General features: G+C 45.6%; 2 protein-coding genes across 2 annotated transcripts; both read right to left on the reverse strand.

Moving 5' to 3' along the window:
- Window positions 1-29: 29 nt before the first annotated feature.
- On the reverse strand, window positions 30-4,454 carry CCR75_007928 (uncharacterized protein; the record flags this gene model as incomplete). Its single annotated transcript, XM_067965984.1, has 1 exon — window positions 30-4,454. The coding sequence occupies one exon, from the start codon at window positions 4,452-4,454 to the stop codon at window positions 30-32; it is 4,425 nt and encodes a 1,474-aa protein (XP_067816603.1).
- A 176-nt stretch (window positions 4,455-4,630) lies between these two features.
- CCR75_007929 (uncharacterized protein) lies at window positions 4,631-5,945 on the reverse strand. The gene is made up of 5 exons (XM_067965985.1): window positions 5,382-5,945; window positions 5,287-5,323; window positions 5,156-5,223; window positions 4,966-5,069; window positions 4,631-4,897 (listed from the first exon to the last, which is right to left on the reverse strand). The coding sequence occupies exons 1-4, from the start codon at window positions 5,901-5,903 to the stop codon at window positions 5,004-5,006; spliced, it is 693 nt and encodes a 230-aa protein (XP_067816985.1). The 5' UTR covers window positions 5,904-5,945; the 3' UTR covers window positions 4,631-4,897; window positions 4,966-5,003.
- Between the last annotated feature and the right edge of the window lie 9,017 nt (window positions 5,946-14,962).

The following is a 14,962-nucleotide window of genomic DNA, read 5'->3' on the forward strand; positions in this document are numbered from 1 at the left end:
TATCAGGTCCCAACTGTCCTTCGAAGAGCTTAAACACCATAGCTCGGCTGGTAAGAGTTTTGCTGACCCGGAACGTACGGAGGTGGAGCCTGCACCCCGCCACTCTCTTGTGCGGAAAGCGCGTACGTCTCGGTAACAGCAAGTAGCGAGTCATTATATAAGCCCATCGTCATCTCTAGATCCTCCTGGCACTGCATCGCGCGCGGGATCAAGTCCACATTAGCAAATGGGTTGTCCAGATTCGCTGATATCTGCAGGCGCGGCAGAAGCTGTACACAAACCTTGAGATGGTGCTGTACTTGGGAGTCCCGGCGCAAGTCGCCACGAGCACTACGGATGGATGCGTTTAATAACGCCACAGCTTGTTCAGTGTGAGACAGCTCTTCTTCATCAAGCGGTGTAGGCAGCTCCGTAGGCAGGCGAGCCTGCTCCCGGGCAGCCATTCCTTCCGCACCACCAGCGCTTACATTCAATGCACGGCTAGATACACCAGCTGCACCTGATTCATCGCCACTTCCTGACGCGAGCTGACGGCGGTGCTGCTCAACTTGACGCGACACATTTAAAAAACGATCCAGCTCAGGAACATTCAGGTTTTCGGGAAGACGAGCACACAAGTCCAAAATCTGCGCTACGTATCGTTCAAGACCTTGTTTGCGCTCCTCAACAATAGAGCTTGAATTGCCTGTCTTGCCTTTAAACACACCGCCAAGAACGTGCTTGCGAGGAAATAGCGGAATTGAAGCCACTGCCGCTGGAATCTTTCGCTTCAGATCCTTATGCAGCTTCTCAAACACGCTAAAGCGGTGAGATACGAGCCACGTAGTAGCCTCACTCGACTCCTTCGGCTGCCACTGGCAACGAAGAACGTATACTGTGTACTCCGTGTAATTGTCGTCCTGGAGAATTTGCGTGCGGTGCATTTGCGCCTCAAAAAATCCATCGTGAATCACGATACGACCATTTTCGGTTGTGAACGAGCCCAAAGGTGCCGTTAACGTCGACACACTTCTTTGTCGACGAGACTGGTCACCATACCCAGAGTAGCCAGAATTAGCGTTTGCAGCAGCTGAATCGTCGCTCGTAGTAAGCAGGGACCCACAGTCGTCACAATGATTACCATTGGCTGTATTGTTGGTAGCACCACAAGCAGGGCAACGAATTTGAATGCCATAGACGCCCGCAGTGTACAAACGGCTCAGCGACTCTTCCTGCTCGGCGGTAAGTGCAGCACCAGACGGAGCCAGGTCGGGCTTTTCAAGTAAAAATGGCACAAGTTCATCGTACTCGGACTGACTTATAGCACCACTCAAAAGCAAGTCGTTTAACTGCTGGAGCTGCTCACGATTTTCTTGTGAGATATTGTCGGGAATTTCCACCACATGCACTTGTCCAGACGCAGTCTGAACACTATTTACTTGAGCAAGACCACTTAGCAAACTAGCGCTAATGCTTGCGGCCTCTAGTAGTGCCTGAGCTTTCCGGTGCTCAGCCTCTTGACGCTCGCGATCCATTCGTTCTTCAAGTTCTTTAGCCTCCGCAATCGCCCGCAGCTCGGCCTGGCGTTCGTGTTCCACAGCCGCAGTAGCTTCGGCAGCAGCAGCTTCGGCTTCTGCAACCGCAGCCGCAGCTTCTTTTGCAAGCTGGATAGCCTCTTCCTCTGCGCGACGAGCCTCCACTTCCATGCGAAGGCGGTCACCTTCGGCTGCAGCGCGAGCAACACTTTCGCGACGAGCAATGTCAGCAGCCATGCGAGCTTCCTCCTCACGACGCTTAGCCTCCGTAGCCTGACGTTTAGCCTCAGCGGCTCGCGCAGCTGCCAGCGCAAGCATTTCCTGTTTCTTTGACTTAAAAAGACGGCGTGCCGTCATTCCACGGAACAGGGCCTGCACCACAACTACAGCCGAGCGCTTCTTTTTGAAGTCACGTCGCACGGACAATGCCCGCCACCAGCGTTGAATACGCACGACTGAGTTGCGGCGGAAATGTATACGACGCAGCAATTTCGAAAAAATGTTTTGAGCCATGACCTTCGCTAACCCCACACGCCAACGGCGACGTGCTAGCCACAACTTCATGCGAGATACGATATGCGGGCCTTCAGTGGCCCAATTAATCTTCAAGATTGCGTCAAGTACGGCAATTTTGCCGGCTTTAAAAAAAAGCTTTGTTATACCTAGCTTGTACGCATCCATTGGCACCTGAAAAGCCCACAAAATGGCAGTGATCAGTGTTGGATCACTTTGGTTCGCGAATAGTCGTTGGGCATCAGATGGCATGAACTTCTTATAAGCGCCTACCAACTCGCTGTAGCTTACACGCGTGGGCAAGCCGACTTTAAGCACCTGAGCAGTTTGCATGATACCCTGGCAGCGCAATTGCCCTACGACGTAACGAGGGTCAAACATACCCACCCGCATCATAGCGTTCGGCTTAATGCAACGTATAAAATTGCATCGCGTTGCATCCAAAGTGTCCACTAGTTCCTGCATCTGATTCGAGAATTTCGCCGCCACACTTTTAGGCAATTTTCGTTTTCCCGGACGGCTATTATCAGGCTCTTGTTTAAAAAATGCAGGCACCAATTTATTTGACGAGCCTGAAAAGAGATTTGACATATCGGCAGGAATGGAGTCGTTGTTTTTGTCAATAAACGCACCAATCGTGTAGCTGACAGCGCCGGCAAAGTGCCGTACGATAAACATGTGCTCCATATCTTTCGGGTGCGGACGCGGAAAGTACGGGTGCTTGGAATGCTTAAAGTGTAGCGTTCGCAAAAACTTTACATCGCTAGGCTTTGGATTCATAGCCTCTGCGTCCAAAACACAGAGGATACCGTTAGGTTTCGAAGCAATCAAATCAACACACTCGCGGTTGTCAGGCCATTTAATTTTTCCCACAGTAATGCCTTCCCGTTTGTAAAGCTCCATTTCTGCAATGAAAACTTGATTATTGAACGTCGCCTGCAACACTTCATTCGTATAGTTAATAAGAAGCTGCTCAAAGTCGTTGCGCTGGAAAGACTCAAAGCCAAAGATATCAAGCACTCCAATATACGGCAGCGGGTCGGGATCATGCCCCAGTGAAGAGTTCACCTGCTTAATGACCCAGTCGAACATACGACTGTAAAGCGCTTTGGCAATTGCATCACGCGCATACACAGCCGCCTGTTCGTTACGGCGAACTGTATATGTCTCCTCACGTGTTACTATGTCACGCGTCATGATCACTTTCCATAGCTCCTCTTCCTTAACGCCCAGTAATCTAGCAGCCGTCGCAATAGCATGCTTAGCAGAATCTTTATCAATGACTGCAGCTTCGCCTTCGGAAGTATCTTCCTCAACAAACTCAATGTTACCAAGGTGAAGTAGACCAGCAATTACCGAAAAGATGACATGCTGAACCTGCTCATCAATACCCACGCAACTTAATCCACGTACCACAGCATCAAAACATGCGTGATCATCAGTTTCCTCAGCGATGTAGCATCCACTTTGATTCAAATAACAAAATTCTTCCGCCGTCAAAAGTTCAAACTCTTGACGTGCTGCAGAAGAAGCGCCAGCAAGCAATTGATAGAAAATATGAAAATTGCGCTCGCCGTCCACTTGGTACACAAGACGGGACTTCTCAAGCAGATACGTTTCAACAAAGGCACCCGCAAGTTTGAATTCACCGTCTGCCGTAAATTGAAGCTTCATAAACTTGCCAAAACGTGATGAATTATAATTACGCAATGTCTTTGCGTTGCCAAACGCTTCTAAAATAGGATTTTGCTCAATGAGACGGTGGTCCAGCGATGTGCCGTGCTCCTGGCGAGTTTTGGACATGCTTTCAATCTCCTCTCCGCGTGCCTTCTTTCCGTAAAGACCACGCGTGGTTAAATGACGCAGCACAATTTTAGACGACTCAGTCTTTCCAGCACCGCTTTCACCACTAATGACAACCGACTGATTTGTAGGTTGATCCGTGCCTGAATTATAGACCATTTGCTGATACGCCATCTCGGCAATCGAATAGGGGTGCGGCGAGCTGCCTGCCGAGTTAACAACCCCGCTAATACGAGGATTGGGCAAATCCCGCAGCGGGTTGACGGCTATTAACACGTTGGCCATAAAAGTATAGGGCTTCTGTCCACGCCCATCACCCCCGTCAAGTTTGCACCGCTCCTCTAAGTTGTGAAGCACACCAGCTTCGTGAATGTAATATAATGATGTCATGTCGTCGGCCTCTCGCGGATTTTGTGGTACGGCAAGACCCCGATCCACTTGCTGAATCTTGCCTGCTTGAGTGCGCACCGTCACCTTAAGGCCACCTATGGCCATGACGGTGGCCTTGTCCCATACACGGTCCGTGCCAGGTACCCATATGACATGCCCTAACTCCACCGGCAACACCTCGACGTCAGCAACAGATTTAGAGGCCTGCCGGGCGATAGGAGGGGGAGTTGACATCGTGGTGTAGTAAAAAGGACGTGCTCACAGTGAAGATTCTACGGCGCCAGAAATTTAATGAAGCTACACTTAGCGTGCGGGGCACGTTCAAGATCGAACGACGCAGTCTATGCTCTGCTGACGGCGAGGCTTGAAGTGACTACGGAACAATCTACCCCCCCCTCATTAACTGCCTCTTCATGATAGGATATGATTGGTCTAACCTGACCAATCATGTGGCTGTGGTTGTATATATGTGTTTTATACCGATGTTACGATTAAAGCAAACTGACAACAACGTGAATACGACATCTCTGTCTAAAGCCGTACCATATTTGTGCACAAAAGTTTACCAAAAATGCTGGAGACTATATAACTGGCAAGTGTTCAGGCTAATAATTGAAGACCCTATCAGCGAGAGGCGTTTGCGAAGCGCTTTATGCGCTTTTGCTGCTCATTTCAAGCTGCAAAGGATGAAAGAGATCTATTAGAATGCTGAATAACTCAGTGAACCTACAAGCAACGAACGCACAAATTTACTGTTCTCCATTCCAAAACGCTTAGCGCGGTCTAAGCGTTTCTTTTTTTTCCGTTCAGACCAAAGCGTTCGGCTCTTAATTCCGCCTTTTTTGCAAGCTGTGATGCAAATCAAAGAAAAAGCAACCAACCCATCACGGACCCAGTCAGCAAACCGCAATTTTTCCTGCGTAATCGCTACGCACTGTGTCATTGGTCTCTAAGTGAAACCGCATAGCCCGTTTTAGCCGCTTCCCCTTTTCTTCATCCCCCGCTAGACCAAAAAAACAGAGTCAGACTAACTTGTCTTTGTCTTAGAGTACATGAGAAAAAATACCCGCGTTTGGAAGCTGAAAACGTTTTGCGCGCTGAGCCTACCACATCACACAGTAGTACATAAATATTTAATAATATAATTGGAAGACTTCTCACCTTTTTGTCGTCAAGGCTCAAAGTAATACCAAATTTGGCAGCACGAATTACACGTTTTTCTTTCTCTGCCATTCGTATTGATGTGGCTTTTATTTTCGCCGACTCAATATTGCGGGCGTTGGACGCCTTATCCTCCTCTGTAGTCGTCGACACCTGTTCTGCGGCAACAAAAACTGGCTCTTCCTCCACCTTGTTTGATATCTTCTCGACAGACGGGTATCTAGATTTTACAGGCGAGGTGATATCAGGCTTTGTGCTCTTTGGAGATTTTGATAACGCCGTAGCTGCAGTTAATCCATCCCGTCTTTTTAATTCAGTCTTCTTTGACATTTTAGGGCTTTTCATTTTGAGTTCCTCCATCTCCTGCGCCTCGCTGCCAAACTCTTCCTCATCTAGCGCCAGCTCCAAACGCTGGATTAACTCCGTCTTGAGACCGTTGGAGCTCATCCCACGTGATTCCAGGGCCGCACGCAACTCGCTTACCTTCATCTTTTTGGGGATCATAGACGCCGCGATGGTCATTTAGGTTTTAAACTCGAGAGATCCAAATATGAGGAAACGTAACGAATATAAGGTAAATACTGAATGTGAGCAGCAACAAATGCCTGTTCTTTTAGAGGGTGTAATATTATTATAGCGACATTACGAACATTTGAGTAGCAAGCCAGTTTTCATGAAGATATTGTTAAATTGGCGTAGAATAGGAAGCTTATTGACGAAATAGTAAATGGGAAACTAATATGTATTATCTTAATCCTACTTGTGCATCACTAATTTAGCCTGTTCTAAATATACGTTATAGAAGTTGATTAGTATCTGACACGTTATAGAGCATGCGACAGTGTAACCTAGGTGTGTAATGAGCCCTTAATTTGCGCTCACTGTACCTTCTTTGTTTGTATCTTGAAAAGTCGTATTACGCACCTTCTCTGCGCGTAACTTGAAACGTCGCCCTATGCACCTTCTTTGTGCATATTTCAACACTCCTCCTCTGTCATATACTCACCTCTAGCACTTAGTTGACATGCATCAACTTTCGCAATTCTTGAATCTTGCGTGTATCTAACGCCTTAATGAGTAAATCACCTAGCATTAGTTCGGTCTTCACATAATGAGCTGAAATTACCCCTTTTTTTACATAATCGCACAAAAACTTGATTCGCACATCGATGTGCTTGGCTTTTGTCGACGATGCTTCACCCGTAAGTTGACTTATAGCTGCTTGGTTGTCCACGTGCATAAACAAAGGTTAGGCTGGCTTCAAACCAATTTCCATAAGCATTTCACGTACGCCCATTAGGTTCCTTGCGACTTCCGAAGCTGCTACAAATTCGGGTTCCATTGTTGATAAAGCAACCCCTCCTTGATTTTTGGACTTCCAACCAATAGCCATACCGTTGAGGAGTATAATGCCTCCGGTAAGCGACTTGCGATCTTGTTTGTCCGCTGCAAAGTCAGCGTCACTGTACGACTCCAAATATATGCCGGTGTACTTCTCTTGTTCCAGCTTCATTTCTAGCTTTAGAGCCTTGGTTCCTTTTTTTTAGGTACCTTGCAATCCTTTTCACAAGCTTCCAGTCTTGTAGTCTCTTGTGTGTCTGTCTCGTAGCCTTGTGAACCGCGAAAGCTATATCAGGTCTAGTGCACCTCGATATCCACAATAAAGATCCAACAATTGAAAAATTCTTAATTGTGGGTCCCCCATCCTTCGGTAAGTTCTCGAGAAAGATGACATCACTTGTTCCCACTTCGTAGCAGTCGGCGCCAATTGGTGCACGCGTGGGGTTTGCTTCCAGCATTCCATGCTCACGCAAAATTTCCGTGATAGTCTCCTCCTGATCTAGGATATACCTTGAGCATCTTCGAGTTTCACTCGCATTCCGAGAAACTTGTTAACTTGACCCAGATCTTGATGATTAAACTCGTCAATCCAGTGAAAAGATCTTTTACAGCCGATGAGCTTTCCCTGTAGCCAGAAGATCATCGACATATACACCTACAACAACAATACCAATATTATCGCGTTTCCAATAAAGACGCATGTCTGAGATGCATTGTCGAACCCTTGCTTCTTTTATATTTTTATGTAGCAATGCCCGGCTTGTTACAAGCCGTACAAACTTTTTCGTAATTCCAATACAACTTCTTGTTTGTCTTTGACGCCCAAATTGTTTTTAAATTTCAGTACCCAATTCCATCGACTGCGGTACATGGAGGTATATCTTCAATCCTGGCTCTTTATCTGCCTTAACGTAGGCATTTGGAATATCTCCATGCTTGGCTGGAACTCCCCAAGTGGCCGCCAATGCCAGCAGCACTTTAACTGTTGACATATCCATAACAGCAGCAAAAAAGGAATTCATAATCAATTCCATGTACCTGCTCGTTACCACATGCCACAAGTCTGGCCTTTAATCGTTCGATATCTCCATTCGAATCAGTCTTCGTCTTGTACACCCATTTAGTGTGTTAGGCGTTACTGTGGGGCGGTCGCTTTATTAATACCCACACCCCATTATCTTACAATGCATTTGATTCTTCAGTCATTGTTATCTTCCACCCTTCGCATTTCGAACTTTTCATAGCTTCACCATAATGCTTAGGGTCCCTTTCATAGACATGGGCAACGACTTGCGCAGGTCTCATTGGACCCTCCCGAGCCTGTATTACTTCATTTGACCTGGCTTTACTTTTGGTTTGATGCGCATCCCTTTTCCAGGTCTTAGTCTTTTTAACACCTGTCTTGATATTAAGTTTCGAATGGGATACTTCTTCTCCTTGATCTTCAAAAGTCAATGTTTTCTGAAGTTGATTATTCTGATCCGTGCTCAAAATTTCAATATTCTGCACGTGTTGCGTAACCGTGACCTTATTGGCTTTCTGCATGAAAACCCTGAAACCCTTGACTTCATCACTTCTTCCAATGATAATTCCTACCTGAGATCGTTGTGCAAGTGATTTTTTGCCTGGGTTTCGATACACGGTACACACAGAACCGAAAGCCACAATGTCCCGTAGATCTGGCACTTGATTTGTTAGCACGTTGATTCGTGATGCCTATTTTGCATTTGCACTCGAAGGACTACGATTTAAAATGTAGGCAGTCTATTCAACGGCATCCCCCCAAAATGATAAAGGTAACCGACTAGCGAATATCATTGACCTTTCCATGTTCAAAATCGTTCTGTGCATACGCTCTGCTTTGCCATTCGAAGCTTGATTGCGAGCTTCGCTGACTTGACGAGCTACTCCAATTGGTTTTGCAAAATAATTCCACATTTCGTATTCGCCACCCCCATCTGTACGTAATACGTGAATCTTATATCCAAATCTCCTTTCGAAAAACGCTAAGAAATGTTCAAACTTCTTTGCTGCCTTGTCCTTTGTTGGTGCCAAGAACACCCTGCAATAATTGGATTTGTGATCGATAAAGTTGACTAAGTACCTGTTTCCAAGTCTCTCCTTAGGCGTCATAGGACCCTTCAAATCTGTACAGACTACCCCCCCCCCCACTTCGATCAATTGGAAGTTGATACCTGTGTCCTTTATTGACAGAGCGTTTTTGGTCTGCTTCCCTTGAGCACACGAAATACATGTTGGTCTTGAGAAGCTCGTAATCACAATTCCAGAGTCTGGTTCTTCTGCCATCCGTTCAATGGTTTCATACGAAAGATGACCCAACCTTTGGTAAAAATGATACAATGTACCACTTTGGATGTCGGTCCTGGGTGACTTTGATCCTTCAGCAAGCACCACGGTTATCACTTCTTTTGAGGACTTAAGATTTTTTCAGTCTCCACCACTTGCACGTAAAGCACATTATGTTTCATGTCAATGTCGAATATCTCCATTCCATCTGACCTTCGTGTCAAGGTGCGAGAATTACCGATATACCCAAGACCAAAACCTTTGCACTCGAGCTTTCCATACGTAATTATGTTTCTTGAAAGCTCGGAAGCCAGGTATACCTCGGTAACCGCACCTCTTAACCTTTCATCCTCGGCCATCCTATCTTCTTCATTCGTTCATCTATCCCATAAGCATATCCATCATCTTGGATAGAGCATCAGTTTCCGTACCCCTTTCAGAAGTATGAGGCGGTATGATTGTTGCCGATTCCGACCTAGCCCTTTCGTGACTAGAATTTGTCTAAAGCTCGACATCACTTGCAGGTGAGTTGGTAGTTGGGCTCATAACCTGTTAAATTGGCGTAAAATAGGAAGCTTATTGACGAAGTAGTAAATGGGAAACTAATAATGTATTATCTTAATCCTACATTTGCATCACTAATTAGCCTGTTCGAAATTACGTTTTAGGAGTTAATTAGTATCTGACACGTTATAGAGCATGCGACAGTGTAACCTAGGTGAGTAATGAGCCCTTAATTTGCGGTCACTGTACCTTCTTTGTTTGTATCTTGAAAAGTCGTATTACGCACCTTCTCTGCGCGTAACTTGAAACGTCACCCTATGCACCTTCTTTGTGCAAATTTTAACAGATGTTTTCGATGATCATTACTAATTTTTAATGTACTGAAAATACACTCGGTAAAGCTGTGGATAGCCGGAATTATTTGTGCGAGACTCGCTTCTAGTTTACGTATGGACAGGGTCCACGTGGTCGAAGCCACCACTACCTGTAACGGGGTGTATCATTACATGAAATTAACCCTTAAAGGTTGTTAATTAATATATTATCTAAAAAGTCGATAATATTTGGAGAATATTATCGGATATAGTAATGTTCGGAATGCTAATCCATTGGCAGGTATAGTGTAAAAGGGCACTTCTGACTTGTACTGCTTCAGTACAAGTCACTTCGCACTGCTTCAGTGCGAGTGGTGCCTTACGTCACTTCACGTACACTAGTATAGACTCTTTTAAAAGCACTTGCTTTAAGGTTAAAAGTTAAGTCTTTTTAATATAATTAAGTCATTTTGTTTCTATCTATTTAATACTAACTTAATTATATACTAATACAAAACATGTAAGTAAGTCTTATCTGTCTCTCTCTTTGCGAGCGTCCACCGCTGACTGGACCGCAGAGAATGTAGATATAATGGTCTATATCTAACAATAGATAAGCTTCCAAATATTACCATGTAAAGTAATATTCTCCAGACATGAAATTGACATTTGAGGTTGTTAATTAGGATATTATCTACCTTTTACATAATATCTTAATTAAACCTCAAATGTCAATTTCATGTAACGATACATCCCGCTGCATCACCCTCCCTAAAACGACAAACACTCTGACTATAATGACCAGTTAATTAAAAACGATGTTGATTGGTCAGAACCGTCATTTTCGATTCTATCGAACGGTAATTAAGTCCATATGGTATGCGAATAGTGCAGAACCTTCGGCTGCGGTACATGCAGCCGTGTGGGGCGCATTATTGTCTCTTGCGGCAGATGTTTCGTCTGCCGTAGTATCGCCTTCTCCCGCAACACTAGATGTTGCGGGTGCACGTGGTTTTCACCACGTGAATGCGACCCCTCTTTGGAGGTCGACTATGAGTGCGAGTTGGACGAAATGGCTGACTTGGGGAGAACGAAACAGTTGCCTGATCGTCGTCAGACGGCTGACGATGAGCCTTCGAATGAGGGGGCTCAATCGGGTGGACTTGCGAATAGCATTCGCTATAGCATGTTCGGTTCCGACGATGAGGATGAATCCTCATCGCCAGCACCGTCTCCCGTGCCGTCACCCGCACATATTTCTATGCGTGGTCATGATGATGGCGTAATAGCCACCGTAATAAAAGTTCTTGTGGTACCCCTGCTTCAGTGGGTAACCACTCAGGGGAGTGCAGATAAAAAAAGGACGCTTATTGCGCGAAATACGTTTATGAATATTTTTTTTTAAATGTATATATTTTTCTACACTTTACGAGAATTGAACTCGTATTTTTGCCGTGAAAAGGCAAGGATGTCCGTCTTGCTCCTGAGAAGAAGCCGTGGCTTTTGCCTGAACGGCTAGTCAATAGCTTTTCTGGAGAGACTACTTCTCACAATAAATATCACTTATTTATTGCGACAAAGCTACATGGCCTTGATTCCAGCGCGAAGAATTTTCGCGCTGAGGAAAAAATTTATCTCGATGCTTTTCTTTAGCATCGATGGTATCGTAGCAACAACAAGCGAGATATAAGCTCGTTGATGCAAGCCTGGAATGCGTTTATTCGCAATGTCAAAGACATTGGACACGAAGCCTGACTTCAAAAACTTAACGCGATTCGCGTTAAGTTCGAAATACGAACTCCAACCGGTGCAAGATTTAAATTGCATCGGTTATTTCGTGAGGCAAGACTTCCATGCTTCACATAGGATGATCCCTGTCCGTGCTTTGTCGACGACACGAAACGAGTGAAAGGGGATGTCTATTCCCTTTCTTCGCCCTATGGAAGGGCTCGCATCTCTATCGAGATGCGCGATACGATTGACGTTTTGCGATCGAGTTACAAGCGCCAGGGGCGCGTGTTTTCCGATGGACCTTCTGATCCATCGGATGGGTTCGTCATACTGACGGACGAGCCCTCAACGTCAACAACCAGCTGGGAACGAGGCTCCCAGCTGTCATGCGATGGTGGATAACCAGCCAGCGAACAAGATAACTCGTTCGCTGCCCCTTCACATCACGGTCGTTTAGAATACGTTCCACAAGGAAACGTTGACCACCGTGGGACCCACCAATGGTTGTGGCGGAGGAGTGAAATTTAGATCCGACCCGTGTATCGGATCTAGAGTCGAAGATCGACAACCTCGACCGCTACCTACATGTATTGGAGGAGGGTATTGAACACGAGCGCGGTAAGCGTCACTCGTTGGAGCAGGCTGTATATCGAACGGTTGGAAAACCGTTCGAAGAGCGCGTACTCAATGTTGGAGCACGAACGGAAGTATCACGCTCTTCGTGAAAATCTGTCGTCAGCTCATCGGGGTTTTGAGGATCTTCGGACCCGACATGAGAATCTTCAGATTCAGCATGAGAATCTGGTTCGTGACCACAAGATTCTCTTAGGGATTCTTGAAAAGGGTGGTCAGATCCGTCCTCAGAAGAAGCCGCGTCTTGATGGTACGGGCGGAGCCGACCAACGTAAAACGTAGGATGCGTTCGCATCGTATGTGGCAATTCTATTATGTACGCATTGCCTCCTCTGCGATGCAGTACACGGAAGGCCCAATGAACTTGGCTAGTAGTTTACTGATACCCACATTAGTGACTACACGCTTAAGGTAAGTTTGCCGTAGAGAGTAGTACTAGGTCATTAAGTTTAAATGAAAGAACATTTGCTCTTCTATGTTTGTCTGCGCTCCATTTCTGACGGTCCACTGGGTTAGCAAAGGAATCCTGTACGAAACGGACTTCAGGTTCTCGAGCCAGCAGAAATTTGTCTGCTGACTCATTTGTTTTGTCTTTTCCAGTGCGCACAAAGCGCACTGAAAAGACAAAACAAATGAGCATGAGATCTTTCTCATCTTCGATGGCGATGGCTTCGACATCGACATCACTCGCGTTGTTGTAACTTCGATGCGTGATGAGTATGAGCCAGAAATGGTTTTGCTCGTGCGAATCCCCCCCTTAAACTAGAGGATCGCTCTAATAAGTGGGTATGCGTTGTAGACGCATGCACCGAATTGTTGATGGCGCATTCGAGCATCGGTAAAAACTCGCTCCAATTCGGATACGATTAAACGTAACCTCGAAGTATTTCTTCTAGGACGCGATTTACGCGTTCCGTCGGACCATTTGTCCCTGGATGATCAGAAGTTGACAAAGTCAGCCGTGTTCCGAGAGATCGGAACACGGATCGCCAAAACTCCGCCGTGAACCGTGATCTCTATCTGAGACCAGTTCACGGGGTTAACCGTGGAGTTGAATACCGTGTCGATAAAGACACGGGCACCGCTCGGAGCCGTGATTGACTCTGGTACTGCAACAAGATGTTCTATCTTGCTGAATCTGTCTACAAGAACAAGGATTCCATTGTTTTGTGATCGTCTTCAAGAAATCCGAAGACGATGTCCGTAGATACGGACTGCCAGTATTCTGCCGGAAGTGGTCGAGGTAGAAGAGGTGCACGGGAGTGAAGGGCTAGGCTTCACCCATTGACATACCTCGCAAGCACGAATTCACGTGCGCACGAACTGATACTGGCGGGGTGAGTAAAAATCGCGACTTACTGTGAGATAAATTTTCGCATGTCCACGATGCCCACTTGTTGGTGCATCGCGACACTCATACATGATGCGCTAGTGCAAATTATTATGAGTAGGGAGGATGAATTATAAATTCTAATTTTTTTTTAGCTTCCGGATTGTCGTAAATAATCTTAGATAATTTTTTCTTTCAGAAACAGATTCACCTAAAGCAGGTACTTTAATTTCAACACTCATAATTAATCTCCAAAATGCTATTTCTTTGTTATTTTAATTCTAAACCAAGTGCTTCGTGCACCAATGCTTCTTGTTGCTTCTTTTTAGAGTCATATTTGTAGCGGCTAAAATCCAGAAGCTTACATACCGGGGGCTCGGCATTGGGTGATATCTCGACTTAGCTTAAATATTACTACGTTGCTTTTCGCTAACCTATATTATGGGACTGCTCCTATTATGGTCATTCTGAACTTGTTTCAGAATCTCAGAAGATAATTATATTGCGATTAAAAAGATCCCGAAATAAATTCGGGATGACCAACTTAATGCGTTAGCTGCGAAACCGAGAATTTAATTCCCGATATCTANNACCACTCAGGGGAGTGCAGATAAAAAAAGGACGCTTATTGCGCGAAATACGTTTATGAATATTTTTTTTTAAATGTATATATTTTTCTACACTTTACGAGAATTGAACTCGTATTTTTGCCGTGAAAAGGCAAGGATGTCCGTCTTGCTCCTGAGAAGAAGCCGTGGCTTTTGCCTGAACGGCTAGTCAATAGCTTTTCTGGAGAGACTACTTCTCACAATAAATATCACTTATATATTGCGACAAAGCTACATGGCCTTGATTCCAGCGCGAAGAATTTTCGCGCTGAGGAAAGAATTTATCTCGATGCTTTTCTTTAGCATCGATGGTATCGTAGCAACAACAAGCGAGATATAAGCTCGTTGATGCAAGCCTGGAATGCGTTTATTCGCAATGTCAAAGACATTGGACACGAAGCCTGACTTCAAAAACTTAACGCGATTCGCGTTAAGTTCGAAATACGAACTCCAACCGGTGCAAGATTTAAATTGCATCGGTTATTTCGTGAGGCAAGACTTCCATGCTTCACATAGGATGATCCCTGTCCGTGCTTTGTCGACGACACGAAACGAGTGAAAGGGGATGTCTATTCCCTTTCTTCGCCCTATGGAAGGGCTCGCATCTCTATCGAGATGCGCGATACGATTGACGTTTTGCGATCGAGTTACAAGCGCCAGGGGCGCGTGTTTTCCGATGGACCTTCTGATCCATCGGATGGGTCTCGTCATACTGACGGACGAGGCCCTCAACGTCAACAACCAGCTGGGAATGAGGCTCCCAGCTGTCATGCGATGGTGGATAACCAGCCAGTGAACAAGATAACTCGTTCG

This window comes from Bremia lactucae, linkage group LG4, assembly GCF_004359215.1.
Source record: "Bremia lactucae strain SF5 linkage group LG4, whole genome shotgun sequence".
NCBI lineage: Eukaryota > Oomycota > Peronosporomycetes > Peronosporales > Peronosporaceae > Bremia > Bremia lactucae.